Here is a 14,135-nt window from a genome sequence, read left to right on the forward strand (position 1 = left end):
AAGCTTACATTTGACAAAAAAGGTACAGTACAATCATTAAGCACTGTTGATCTGGAACAGTCCAACTGCAGTATTTTTTTCTCCTATGTTGTAAATTTGCCCTACCTCTACAGCCAATAATTCTTGTGTTATTTTCTTAGATTGAACATGCATGTTTCCATTTACTAGTAACTTGAGGCTAGTACACCTGAAGTTCTTCAAGGCGGAACTATAAAGGACATTTCTATTCTATCTACCTTCTAACTGACCTAACAATCTTGTAAATGTGATCAAGAAATAGCTAGCTAATCAGAAAAGATCCCATAAATGTAATTTATGGTTTGCTGTTTTATTTTCTCCCACTCATTTCATTTAATTCTAAATGAGAAAATTAAACAAGCAGTTCTTTGTTGTTTCAGAATGTTTGGGCTTTGTAGAAACGAAAGTGGCATGAAAAATTATAATGACCACAGTGTTTTATTCAAACTTGTTTTGCAAATGTGACCAGCTTTTTAGTATTTCTTTCTTGTGAGATGCTTGCAGACCTTAAAATTATATGGAGTCTACAGTTACAGTTCAGCTGAAAATATATTGACACTCTCAGCAGATTTAGGCTATAATGTGCTTTTAGTGTGCCAACATTAAAAGATCAAGGCTGGTGAAATTCTTCACAACTATGGTGTAAGAGAAGGAATTGCATGCACCTAACACTATCTGTGAAACACAATGACAGTAAAGGAATTCACACAAATTATCCCTGCGACATGCAAAAAACAGTTCCAAAAAAAAAACCAAAACTTGGCATTGCGGTGAGCAACGGATGCAGATTATGGTAAGAGTCCAACCCCCCTCTCAGCCCTTGTTGATAAACTGTAGCAGAGAAAAACCGACATCATTAAGATTCACCAGTGCAAAGCGACACAAGCAAACCTTCTCTAACCCCCCCGATGACTATCAAGCACTGTGTTTTCCAAGCACGGAGGTAATGAGACAAATACTTATTACTCAAGTAAAAATGGCATGAATATTAGCATCACATTAGCCCTAAATTTAATGATCTTTCGAGTACAATATGTCACTGTTACTCAGATGCAAAACATTTTTAGGCTTTGTAGAAGGAGAAAAACGTAGAAAAATCTTTTGCAATGTCTCTTACTCTAGAATGTTCCAAAGCAGGGATGGAGGCAAAACTTTAAAAAATAGATATTTTTTGTCCAATAACTATCTTTGTCTTTCTACATGGAATGCTGATGTAATAATGATCTTCAAAATAGTTTGGATTTTATGATATGAAATGATTTGCATTAGGTGAAACGCTAATGATTGTTTGCCAAAAATGGGACCATCGGTACTCACTAAAGGGGTGCAAGGGGTCCAATATTCAGGATTCAGCTCTGCTCGAGGACGGAGGTCCAGATATTCGGGGTTCAGTTCAGTTCGGGCACGAGTTAATGTTCCCTTAATGGAAATTGAAAAAAAAGTTCCGTTAGAATTGGTTATTTAATTATTGTTTTGTTTGCATTAACAAAATGTGTACAGAACAGAAAAAACACAAAGCTCAAATTTCCTAAATGACTCAAAAATAAGATTGTTTACAAAGATATAAGAATATCTATCAAACTCTCTTCAGATAAACTTGGCCATGCATGCAACACATATGCAGATATGTATGTATAATGTTAATTCAAAGAATTTACATGAAGTTTCACCAAGAAATTTAATTAAAGAACAGAAAATGAGGTTAGAACATAGTTTCCCATTCCTGAAGCCTCTGTCCTAAGTGACATGCCATTGGAATGGACTGATTTTGCTGGGCCCCATGTGGTCTATGATATATACTGTAATTATCTGCTGATTCTCAAAATGGTTGTGTGTAATGAGGCTATGCTGCATGAAGCCCCAGGCATAAATCACTGTCTTTAACTGACTTCCAGATGACCAGCAACAACACAGAGCAGAGCAAGAAATGGGTTATCTGAGAAGCACTACTATAAAATTGTGTCTCTTATCAGCACACACCATATTGTCAGCCTAAATAATTTCACACATTATTTTTTCAAAAAGGTATAAGTCGGCTTGCAATTTATATATATATATATATAATTTTATTTATTTTTTTTTTTTTGCTTATAGCTCGGCAACCGGTTCATTAACTGCTAACAGTCTTATTCAGCATTGCAAAAAAGGTGGAGACCCCGTAATGTATGTGTTAGCCTCAACCTTGTTGAATGACATGAGCCTATCAGGTGGTCGGCTGTCCTTGGAATGAAACTCCTTCTAAAAGCAAACACATTGCTGTGAGGTACACAAGCAACAGTCCTGTATAAAAACAGATACTTATAATAATGGAATGGATTACATGGTGTGAGATATTTGGTAATTGGAAAATCTACAATAATTAAAACAAAAATGTTCCGTCTTGAGAGTTGTCTCCCCAGATATTTTAATGTAATACATAATAGAATAATTTACTTTTAATCCAAAGTTGGAATATCATTTTAACACCCAATCTGCAAATTACATTAAATTTATTGTGCTGTAATATTTTCTATTATAAAAAACACACACAAAAAATAAAAAATTAGATGAATAAAATATATGCTAAATTTATTGTTAATGAGTGAAGGGTAAAACTCAGCTGCCAACAGTGATTAAATTTAATGAACCTTAAACCTCAGTTAGACAATTTAACTAAAAAGCTAAAGAAAACTGCACTGAATGCATGTTTAAAGTCACAATCAATGATAGTAACAGGGTAATAATAGTAAATCACTGTGGATTACATTATTGTCATGAGCATGTTTGGGTTTAATGTGGTTTACAAATGGAACTGTGTTTTAAATTCCTTATGACTTTCAGGTTCACACTATATAGTAACACGAGTATCATCCAAACCATGGGTAAAACAGAACAGAATGCTGTCCGAAGACCTATGCTAGTTTTACATTTTAGTTGGGTTAGAAATCAACCTTTCCAAAATGCACTCACACAATTTTAACGAGGCATGTTTCTCACAACAGTTTCCCTTAACAGTTCTTCCAATTATTGAAATACCAGGGAAATGGGTAGAATGCAGCTGAGCAGCGCTCAGAACCTCTATCTCATTTGTGTTGGCTTAATATATGATTTCACTTGTCTGTCATTCTAATTAATGGAAGTGCTGTACTATAAACTGCCCAAAATGGGGATTATTTATGACTATCTAGCCATTTATCATTGGTATAATATGTGACAGAGAGAAGGAAGTGAGAGTTGGCAACATTATAATTGATCATTTTTCACTTCACATTGTCAGTGACTGTGGTAAAGTCCCTGGTTGACGCTGACAGCATCACATGTTACACCTGTCAACTCTGACAACAAATATAAGCAGCATGAATAAAACAGTTTATTAAGATTTACTGAGAGTCCTGCAACTGCATGAGGTGAACACCACTTTCCACTACCTGAGCAAAAACTGGAGTATTCTAGATAAAAATGTTGCAGCCAAGGATTGACAGATCATTTAAGTATGCACCGTGGTAAAAGTTTGTACTATATCCAATCAGTGGTGTTAATTATAGTCTGAAAATTACTGATTTACCGTAGTTTAAATTTACAGAACAGAGTCTAAGAATGGGGAGAGGTTTCTTGTCACTAAATGGCCACCACTGGAAGTTCTCAAGTAATTAGTGTTTTTTTTTTTTAAAATTAGGCAATGAAATTAAACTAGCACAGCATCATTCTGTTGTAACAGCTTGTGGTAAATGATTCTGTGTAATTTTGTCAGTAGTACTCTGTCATACAACTAAATGATTATGGAAACCTAGATGAACAACAGATTTCCACCTGGTGTGAATGAAACTGGTATCTACTTTGCTGCTTTACTATAAAAAAATGAACCTTTCTGAGTTAAATGCAACAATCATCATTGAGTAAATGTTGCAGCATATTCCTGAGGCGTGTGACCTCTTTTTTTAGATTTAAAATCTTTGTAAAGTACCTTTATGGGACTGCGTTCTGGTGCTTTGTAACATGCTGTTAGCAACAGGATGTGGCATGGGGTCTGTTTGTTTTCAGCACATGCCATCAGATTCTCTTAGATTGCCATCAGGGGAGTTGGAAGGTCAGATGAACACCTCACAATTGTTCCTTTTGTTGCTCTTCTGCAGGTTTTATTAGACCCACAGTTCTGCTGAGAAGAGTCAGTTGCTAAGGAGCAGCACGGTTCCCATGCAATGTATGGAGAATAATAAAAGTAAGTTTGAAAACATTCAAGATACAAGTTTTCATGTCTACTCAAAGGCAGAGCGTTAAATAACGCATTATTTAATTTGTGTATCACTGATTATATGGTTTAGCAGACTAATGTATTCAGTAACTTGTGTTCTGCTGTATTTTCAAAAATTACTCAATTAAATTATTGATATTAGAGACTTGAGGGAATCTTAAGGGTTTCTGGTTTGAGAACTTCTATACTTTTTGCAAATGATGTGGTTCTGTTGACACCTTCAGGTCATGACCTTTGGCATGGGGGGAGCAGTTTGAAGATGAACATGAAGCCGCTTTATTGCTTGTGGACCGGCTGTTCTGTATTTTTCAAACAAAAAACGGTGTTTGAAAGAGCTGAGTTGATATAGCAGACGCCTCAGTTTTAACCTCTACTTATGGTCATGAAAAATGAGCTTTCCCATTAAGTTCATTAGCCTAAAGAAGATTTTTGATGTCGCGGGGAGGTGGTTTGAGATTCTGATACAGATCTCCTTTTGTTTCCTCAGTTTTGATGTTTTCTGCAAACATCCAACTGGTAGTGCACATTGTGGTGTACTCCCAGTTGGACAATGTATTCTTTCTGACTAGGAAATCCCTTGGGATCTCCCATATTGAGGAAAAAGAAAGGTCTGGATTTCATTTGTAAAACTGTTCCTCCCCTTGACTGACTGATACTCTTACACCACCACTACCTGCTTGAATCATTATTACAATACTTTTATGTATTTTAATGCCAAACACTGACTCTATCAAATTAATATTGGAAGTGAAAATAGGGCTTAGTAGACCAGGCAATCTTTGTCCAATCTGCTATTGTTCCATTTTGGTAATCTTGTTTAAACTATAACCTCAGTGTGTGAAAATCTCAGTAAATCAGCAACTTCAGACCAGTCAGTTGGCATCAGCAACTTTGCTATTTTCAAAATCATCTAAATCCCTCTTCTTCTCCAATCTGATGCTCAAAATGAAGTTTGTCAAGTCATCATTTATAGATGTAAAATGTTTTCAGATGCAGTAATAGCTTTGTTAACAGTATGTTAACAGGTAGTTGTGAAAAGCATAGCTCTATCATTGCTTCTTTATTAGTTTATATGTATGGTTTTAAATGTAAATATTGAAAAGTACTAAATGACGAGGCCAATATTTAATAAAGCTCAAATTACTCAGTGAAATAAATACAGACTGGAAAGAAAAGACTTGAATATACATTTTTTTGAAGCCACTATTGTACTTAATTGCATCTCGCTCTCTATTCCAGCATCTGGCAGATAAAGGCCTTTGTTGCATTTGTTTACATTGTTGCTGAAGTTGTTTTATTTAAAAGGAATTCAGTGCTTTCTGAAAAAGCAAAAGCAGAACCAAAGGATCTGAATACCATGCATGGTTCATAAATAAAAAGACTGTGCTTCTACATTGGGGGAAACCTGAGGAAAATTAACTTTAATGACATGTCAAGGTAAGAATAACAATACACGTCTGAAAGTCTTCCTGGACCCATAAAGCTACTCAGCTGAACTTGTCTGGAAACTGTGGGCAGAGGAGATGACTATCATTCAGGGGATAAAACACACTTTAATTAGCTTTACCATTAGTCTATCCCTGCCAAGCCTTCTCAGTCACAACAGACCTTTAATTCTGTTTAATTACCTTAGAGATACCACTGTATGCACTCTTCCTTGACATCACAAGACAACATTCATTTCTCAACAAGTGCTGCATGCGTGTGTGTACTGCTAAGAGGAGAACACGATGTTTATCTTGTGACTGGTGGCGAGACTCGTGGGGGTGGGTGCTTTTCAGATGAATGTTTGGAGATGACTTATTCAAGCAGTTATTCAATTATTTCTTTCTTACTTATTTGCCTGATTTTTTTTTTTTCCAAAGGTAAATAAAATTGTATGACAAACTTAAAACAGAGAAATCATGCCAAATGAACCGAAATTGTTTCCTAAAAAACTGGAAATTGAAAAGAATTTTTTAGATTGATCTGACACACTCTGCTCATAGAAGTGCTACAATTCCTAAACATTAGCAGTGCAGTAAAATCAATCACTGCATCATCAGAATTGTCTTTGGAAATTGCTCTCCATTGGTTAATATATTAGTCATAATCAGTCAGTGCTGGCGTGGCTTTCTATTTCTTCGCAGTCTGTTTACTTACAGTCATTCGGAGCTCTGGCAATGCAAATGAACCCATAAAGTGGCCTTATGTGTGTATTTTCCCTCTGGACATCGAAATGAGATCAGCTGAGCAGTGTTGTCTCTTATTTCACAACGCAATCGTTACTTCATACAAAACAATCAGACAAGGCTGCAAGGCTTTGTCCCTTTGTTTTTTTACATTTTGTTTATCTCTTGTGTGAACTTAATGACTGAGCAACAGAATAAAAAAGAAAGAGGTTTAAGGGAAAATGTGAAATATGAGTTAGAGAGGGCAGAGTGGGAGTGCAAGGAAAAATAGAAATGATGGCTGGAAATTTGTGACGATTATAAAATAAAAGTGCACAGGAGGGGGCCACGAAGTTGTTTATATTAAGCTGTTGAGATGGCTAGGCAAGAAAATCTGTGATTATCATTCTTTGATTTGCCAAGCTTTGCAGCGATTGGGCCTTCCTTTGGTGGCAGCATTAAACTTTATGTTTATGGGTCCCCATATTAAGCCCATTTCCACGCTCCCCATTCCATGCGCTAAGTATTGACATTCCATTTAAAGTTGCCAACAACGAGGAGGGTATTTTATGACAGAAATGTAATGGAAACGAACACAGCAAGCACTGCAGAAAAAAAATATAACACAATTACAAAGACATCTTTGCAGAGTTGCAGAGTAAAAGGAGATAAGCATGATGCGCCCCTGCTTTCCTTACAAGGAACAAAGGAAATGAAATTCATCACATTCCTCTGCCTTTCTAGACTTTCTGCTGCTTTGTAACATACAAAGAGAATGGTTCCTTCTAAGTAGCTCACCAACCATAGATATGTGTGCTTCAAAAAAATTAATACAGACATTAGACTTGATATGTTAATTAATTGCACATGTTTAAACATGCCCTTGCTATATTTAAAGTCCCAAGACTACTCTGTTCAAAATTGTGGAAAAAAAAGTCAATGTAATACCAGATTGTTAACGTAGCCATTCAATGAAGGTACTTTGTGCACAAATGGAAAACAAATTAGGTTAAAGTCTTGTGACAGGATAAATAAAACCTTGATCAATTAAGTGGTTGAAGAGGATGACAGTCCAGCACTAAACTGAAAGAGTCCCGCTGTTACTGTTTAATTCTTGAGCCACAGAGAAGCATTGATTCTCTATGGCACCACGTCCTTATCATTACAGTCAATGCTGAGGCCAGCCCAAACCATTCTCAACAGTCGCTAATGGCTTAAAGGAATTCAGCTGTATTCATGGCAGAATCGTAATAAGGGGATTTTATGAATTTGTGGCACGGGGACTAGAGAAAGCAGAATTTTGCAGGTCATCCGCAGAACACAGTGAATGCATTAACAAAACAATTCTCTCTCATTACTTAGAATTATCTCTTTTCACAGTGCTGAATGGAGATTGAGGTGCTAGGGGGGTCAGCTTATCTGATGAAATAAGTTGCAATGCTAATGTTTGTAACCTGCCTGAACCAATATCTTGACTGCCTAACAAACCTTTTTCACTAACAATATAAATACATAGCATTTGAGTTCAGCGAGGGAAAAAAAAATATAAATATATATATATATATTTTTAGTTTTTTTTTGGTTCTCTCAGCCCTTTATCTGTTCCGTAAGCACACCTTTTATCTCTCAGGCATAGGACTTCAACTCACTGGGGTTCTGTCTTTGGTTTTGGCCTCAAAACAGTGTTATTCAGAGAGTACTCCCATAGGAGCTGTGTACAGAAAGAGAAGGAAGTTGTTGCAGAACAGCAGTTTGCTTTGAGATCAGATGGGTTTCTTGTGGTCACTGTGTTGTGTACTTCTCTGACCTTGATTTTTTTTCTGCCGACAACAGCTTTTGCAACTTCTTCCTAAGAGATCAGTGCACACTTGCTTAAACTGTCTGCTCTCTACAGTCATGTTTTTATCATACCCATTATCCTTTCATTATAAACTGAACGAATAAACCAAGCACTTCCAGATCTCATTCAGACATAAATTTGTGAATGATTTATGATTTTTTTTTTGTAGTTGCTTTGCAGTAAAAAGAAATAACTTGAAATATAAAAGGCTTTTGCATCATAAATGGTGGGAGACAACTTACATACCTCACAACAGAAACCTGATTTTTTTTTCGTTGGGTTCAGAGAACATGAATATATTTCCAAATAAAATTTATTTCCCAAAATTGTTGCCTGAAAACTTCACATTTGGTATTAAAGGAAAACAAGTCAGCAAATAGAACTCATATACTGAAGAGGACCATGATTTCTTGTCGTCAGAGTAAATAGAGTCTGTCATTTCATACAGCCCTGTATCCATTGTTACACAATCAACATTTTATTTTTTTCCTTCTCTAAAGTGTATCTTTGTCCATCTGCCTTGTTGTATAATCTATTCAAATGTTGGTTGCTCGAGTTGGAGCAATGAATCTTCTTCACAATAGCTAAGAGAAGCGAAAAGCTGTTGCAGTGAAACTTTTTCATATAAATCTACTAAGGTTTCTCCCTCCAGGCTAACCTACACAGGCCCTACCTTGAGACCTCCACTACTCCAGCTAATTAAATTTAAGAAGGTCAAAATACTTGTTGGAATTTAAGTTTGCCTAAATCTAATTTCTTTGTATGGGTTAAAATAAGTAGACGGTTGCATGCCATTCAGTAACGGCTATATACAAAGGCTGATTTTATTCTGTAACCTCTAAGCTCTGAGTGCATTACATTACTGCCTTCATGATGGGGATTTTTATGATCTTGGAAAATACAGGCTCACCAGACTAAATCCTGTACAGCCTTCAGGTAGGACACAGTGAGCGGATAAGCCGAACGGCAACTTCTCTTTTTCTGTGCCAACTCTTGGACATTTTTAGCAACGCAAGCAAGAGAGCAAGACTCCAAGTGTGGCATAACCAGGTGAAAGTAAATAGGAGCAGCATCTTTTTGAGCAGCCAACAGACTAAGTCTTATTTTTGTACAACAAAAAAATCTTTTTTTAAAACATCTTTGTTTTTTAGGCTATATGTTTATAGTTAAATAAAACAGTATTTTTTTAAATTTTATAATTGAAAGTAATACTGTATTTTTTTTTTAAAAAAAAACATAGGAACAGATAAAAATGTTTAATAATGTGTAAAACACTGGTTACAAAGATACATGTAAAGTATTTACTGTTATTAACTGAACTAAACTAAAATAGGAAAATTAAGGACCGATTAGATAATTAGTGAAGAATTTTAAAGAATCCTATAACTGGTGGCTGAGGTTTTATTAGGGTCATAATATGTCATATTTCATAAGATTGAGCTGGCCAAAAAAGGATCAGAATCACATTAGGTTGTTGTAATATAAATGTATTGTTTTATTCAACTTGGCACAATTAAAAATAATCTATTTAAGTGTAATTATGTGAAATTTTAACCTTTTTAATATAAATGACCTGAAGTCACTTAAAAGATGGGAAAAAAACAGTTGAACTAGTTAGAAATTACAAAAAAACTAAACTAATTATTTAAGCTATGAAACATATCTACAAAAATTGCACAAAACAACAACTAAAACATTAGTTATTAACTGGACCAAACAGATGTGCAATTACACTACATTAAAAATATATTTTTCCCCACTCGATCTTAATCTCTGTAAGGCAGCCTCTGTGGGTTGAGGGTTAATAACTGAAAGCAGTTTCACTGTATGTTTCCACAGTAGTTAAGAGAGTAAAAGTGAAGGACCAGATGGCCTTTGGGGGCTTCAGGGTTCACAAATTGCAAACATTTATCATCAACAGACTGGTGCAAACATGGTCAAATATTGCCTTATAAAATATTAAAGGAAACTTAAAATCAGCTGTTGGAAATCTAACATAGACATATAAATAAATAAAGACACTGTAAAACTGCTCAGTGTGTATGTGTTTTTTCTGGTTTGTTTACATCAGGGGTCTCAAACTCCAGTCCTCGAGGGCCGCAGTCCTGCAACTTTTAGATGTGCCTCTGCTGCACCACACCTGAACAGAATAATTAGGTCATTAAGGCTCTGGAAAACTGATCTACACAAGGAGGAGGTAATTAAGTCATTTCATTCCAGTGTTTTGTACCTGTGGCACATCTAAAAACTGCAGGACTGCGGCCCTCGAGGCCTGGAGTTTGAGACCCTTGGTTTACATGTACATTATCTTTCAAAATAAATGGCTTATCAGTCTAGAGAAACAGATATAATCTGTGTTACACTATTTCAGAAACAGAAATGGATCCTCTGTAAGCACACAATAGGATACAATGTCAGTATCTCATTTTTCATCTATTCAAACCCTCCTACCCATCCACATCAAAGTAAGATATTACAAATGCTTACAATGACCGTTTTTGGCATTCCACCAGTGGCCACGCTATGGTTTGACTTAACTTACAAACTCAAAACATTTTTTTTTTTTTTTTCTGCAACCATACTCAAGAGATATTGGGTGAATATCTGATACTGCACTTATGTTACTACCAAACTCTTTCCCTCCTTTTGTAAACTTCAGAAATATGCTTCGCTGGGCCTAAAGATTTCCAGCTAAAGTGACTAAGAAGTGCCAATGGCATGTCTTTCAGTGGTGGGTCAGGAGTCTGGTATGCGTTTTGTTCTAATATCCTGGTTTCACAGACTGAGAAATGGTCTCTGGAAATATCTTTCAAATGAAACAATGCTTTCTTTTTAAACCCCATCCACAAGCCTTGAAATAACAACAAAGTCCAAAGTTGTTTCAAGGTTTACTTTGGCTTGGCTTCCAGTATGTTTTGACATAATTACTTAGGAGGTCAATTTGTTTTTCTATGAAGGCAAAAAACATTTTAGTTTTATTCTAGTAGAGCATTTTACAAAGGCTTTTTTGGTTCTCAAAGCCATGTTGATTTTGAAGTTCCATCCTAATGTAGAAAGCAGAAACACATACAGTACAGACCAAAAGTTTGGACACACCTTTCTAATTCAATGGGTTTTCTTTATTTTCATGACTATTTATAAGGCAATAAATCCCACTTATTAACCTGACAGGGCACACCTATGAAGTGAAAACCATTTCAGGTGACTACCTCTTGAAGCTCATCAAGAAAATGCAGAGTGTGTGCAAAGCAGTAATCACAGCAAAAGGTTGCTACTTTGAAGAAACTAGAATATAAGGGGTATTTTCAGTTGTTTTACACTTTTTTGTTTAGTGCATATTTCCACATGTGTTATTCATAGTTTTGATGCCTTCAGTGTGAATCTACAATGTCAATAGTTATGAAAATAAAGGAAACTCATTGAATTAAAAGGTCTGTCCAAACTTTTGGTCTGTACTGTATATCACTTCACAATTTTTAGCTTCATACTATGCAAATGGTTATCATGCATCTTAATCTTAAAAAAATTGATAAACCATAGATAACATTTTATTTAATCTGCTTATTATGTCTTTGTACTATCTGACTCTCCTGTTAAACTATTTCTTGTTAATGTTCATGTCTACTCTCTGTACAGAACAATTCTATTAAATTTTGTGACAGTAATAATGAGGCAGAAAAAATGTGCTATTGAAAGCACTTGTTGTATTCTGTGGCTTCTCTCATCAGACACTTGTAGTCACAGCTGGGTGCTGAGTGAGAGGCGTAAACCCTCATGATTCAGACAACAGTCTAACCATCAGACACTGATAGTCAATAAAAATTTCATCAGCTGGTTAAAAATAAAAAGTCATGGATTTGTTTTTGTCAGCATGCCAAATTCTCTCTGAGAATGTTTATGTTTATATGAAAAGTACTACAGCTGACAGAGAGAAACTGCACACTTGTTTGTCAGCACTTTATAACAACTTGTACTTTATGTTGGACAGTTGAGACATAGACTTGCATTTACTTGTATTTTCAGCTCCTGCAATGGAATTAAGAACTACGGGGCGCTGCAGTCAACACTAATTTCTTGGCTGAACTTTGAAATTTTAAATACTTTTAGGGTCATTAACGTTGGCATTTTACGGGAAAATGCTTTCTTTGAAATACATCCCCATATTTTCAAAGGTGAGTGCATGAGTTAGAGGGTATCTGATTGATAGCATGGCAAAACCGTTTCAGTTCACACTCACCAATCAAAGCAGCGAGTCAATATTTATGAGCCACAACAGCACGTCTCGTATTGTTTTCCACTTATGAGTGTGTGAAAGTGTGTGTGTATGTATGTGCTATTGTGTCACTTTGCAAAGCATGGCTACAACTCTGGAAACAGTTTTAATGAAAGCATCCCTATATGTTTAGATGGATGGCATGCTTGCTGTTGTGCATTCAGATGTTACTCTAGAGTTTATCATCCTTTCTTTCTGTCTCCATGATGTGTCTGTATCAAAGCATAAGGTTTTATATTTATAGTTTGACCTTTGATAAGAAAAATAAAGTGCCTTGTGTTTTTTACTTGTCTCGTGATTCTTTTTTCCTCCTGTTGGTGGGTCACAACCTTATCACACTACTGCATATCTGTCTCGTGTTTCAATACCAGAGGAATGCTTTTAATGTGCAGCTCTGAGTAAATAACAATCCAGCGTCGCCTTTTTCGACATTTGACAATGTTGAGTATGCAATTTGATCACCACCTAAGTCAAAATGTTTAGAACATTAGTAGAGCAATCCATTACAACTCTTAAAATGGCATGTATGCTGCATGTATGTAGAGGTTGCTGCTACAGAATTTACACAAGATTATCATAGCTATTGCTATGCTATGCAGGTGCTATGTATGTAATGATGAAGATTCAACTTAACTAATACTACATGGTTGGAATGATCCTAATTGACACACTTTGACCTACTTTCTGATTATTTAGCTGATATTTACTCAACCACATGGGGGCAGTCACAGAATGCCTGCAACGGCTCTCAAAAATATACACACCACTATAAGAATGCTAGGCTTCAAATTAAGCTTAAATAAACCATTTAGAAGATATACTTTATATGTGCTTTGCCTTGGAAAAAAAAATACATAAAAAATTAAAAAAACACTGTAATACCATGGTTACAATAACTGCTTAGCTTGGCACCTTCAGTCAATTAAAGTGAATCTGGTCATCCTGAGATAAAATTCTGCTGTCCTTTCTTGACATCTGCTCATTAGCATCTTTTAGCTAAAGCCATAGTTTGCAGCAAGGATCAAACTTATTCCCTCTTAGAAGTATAATTTACCAGAAGGGTACAAAAACGACATATAACGTCTTATATAGACCACAGTGAAAGAAGTCTAAAGTAATTGGATAACATATGGAACAAAAGCGACTTTACAGAAAATTGGCATTTGTGCAAAACTGATGAAAAATCAAGACTGGAACTGATAAGAAATGCTACAAAACAAAATAACCCCGAAAGGAGTTGTAGAAATGTGCTGGTTGTATTCCATTTATGACAATAGTATTTTGCATTCTCCATACATCCAGCATAGAGTTGCAAAAAACACTTTTTGAGATGTAAAGTCACCTTTTAGAGTTTCCTAGCCAGAGTCCAGAACTAAATCTCACCTCATCTACAGAAGGTTGTGGGCAAAACTTGTCCTCCAAATTTGAATGACCTGCAGAACTTTTGCGAGGCAGAGAAGGCAAAGATTGAACGTTCACATTGAATCAAAAGGTTTCTCAACAATATATTAGTTTATGGATGCGCACACTTATGCAACTGGGTATACAGTTGTTTTATTTTGTTTTTATCTTTTTTGTGTTGTTTTACTCCTGTCAACTTTTTTTTGGTTGAATTGTACAGAA

At 35.6% G+C, this 14,135-nt stretch overlaps 1 protein-coding gene across 4 annotated transcripts in view; it reads right to left on the bottom strand.

Annotated features, from left to right (window-relative positions):
• The window catches only part of pcdh9 (protocadherin 9), a 187,059-nt gene that overhangs the window by 126,830 nt on the left and 46,094 nt on the right, over nucleotides 1–14,135 (bottom strand). For 2 of the 4 annotated variants that reach the window (XM_032560291.1, XM_032560293.1), the window contains exon 3: nucleotides 1,336–1,437. The exons of the other annotated variants lie outside the window; for them this stretch is intronic. In XM_032560291.1, the coding sequence (XP_032416182.1) occupies nucleotides 1,336–1,437 (102 nt within the window). The remainder of the gene's footprint in view (nucleotides 1–1,335; nucleotides 1,438–14,135) is intronic. 4 annotated transcript variants of the gene reach the window in all.

This window comes from Xiphophorus hellerii, chromosome 4 (genome assembly GCF_003331165.1).
Source record: "Xiphophorus hellerii strain 12219 chromosome 4, Xiphophorus_hellerii-4.1, whole genome shotgun sequence".
In the NCBI taxonomy this organism is placed as follows: Eukaryota; Metazoa; Chordata; class Actinopteri; order Cyprinodontiformes; family Poeciliidae; genus Xiphophorus; species Xiphophorus hellerii.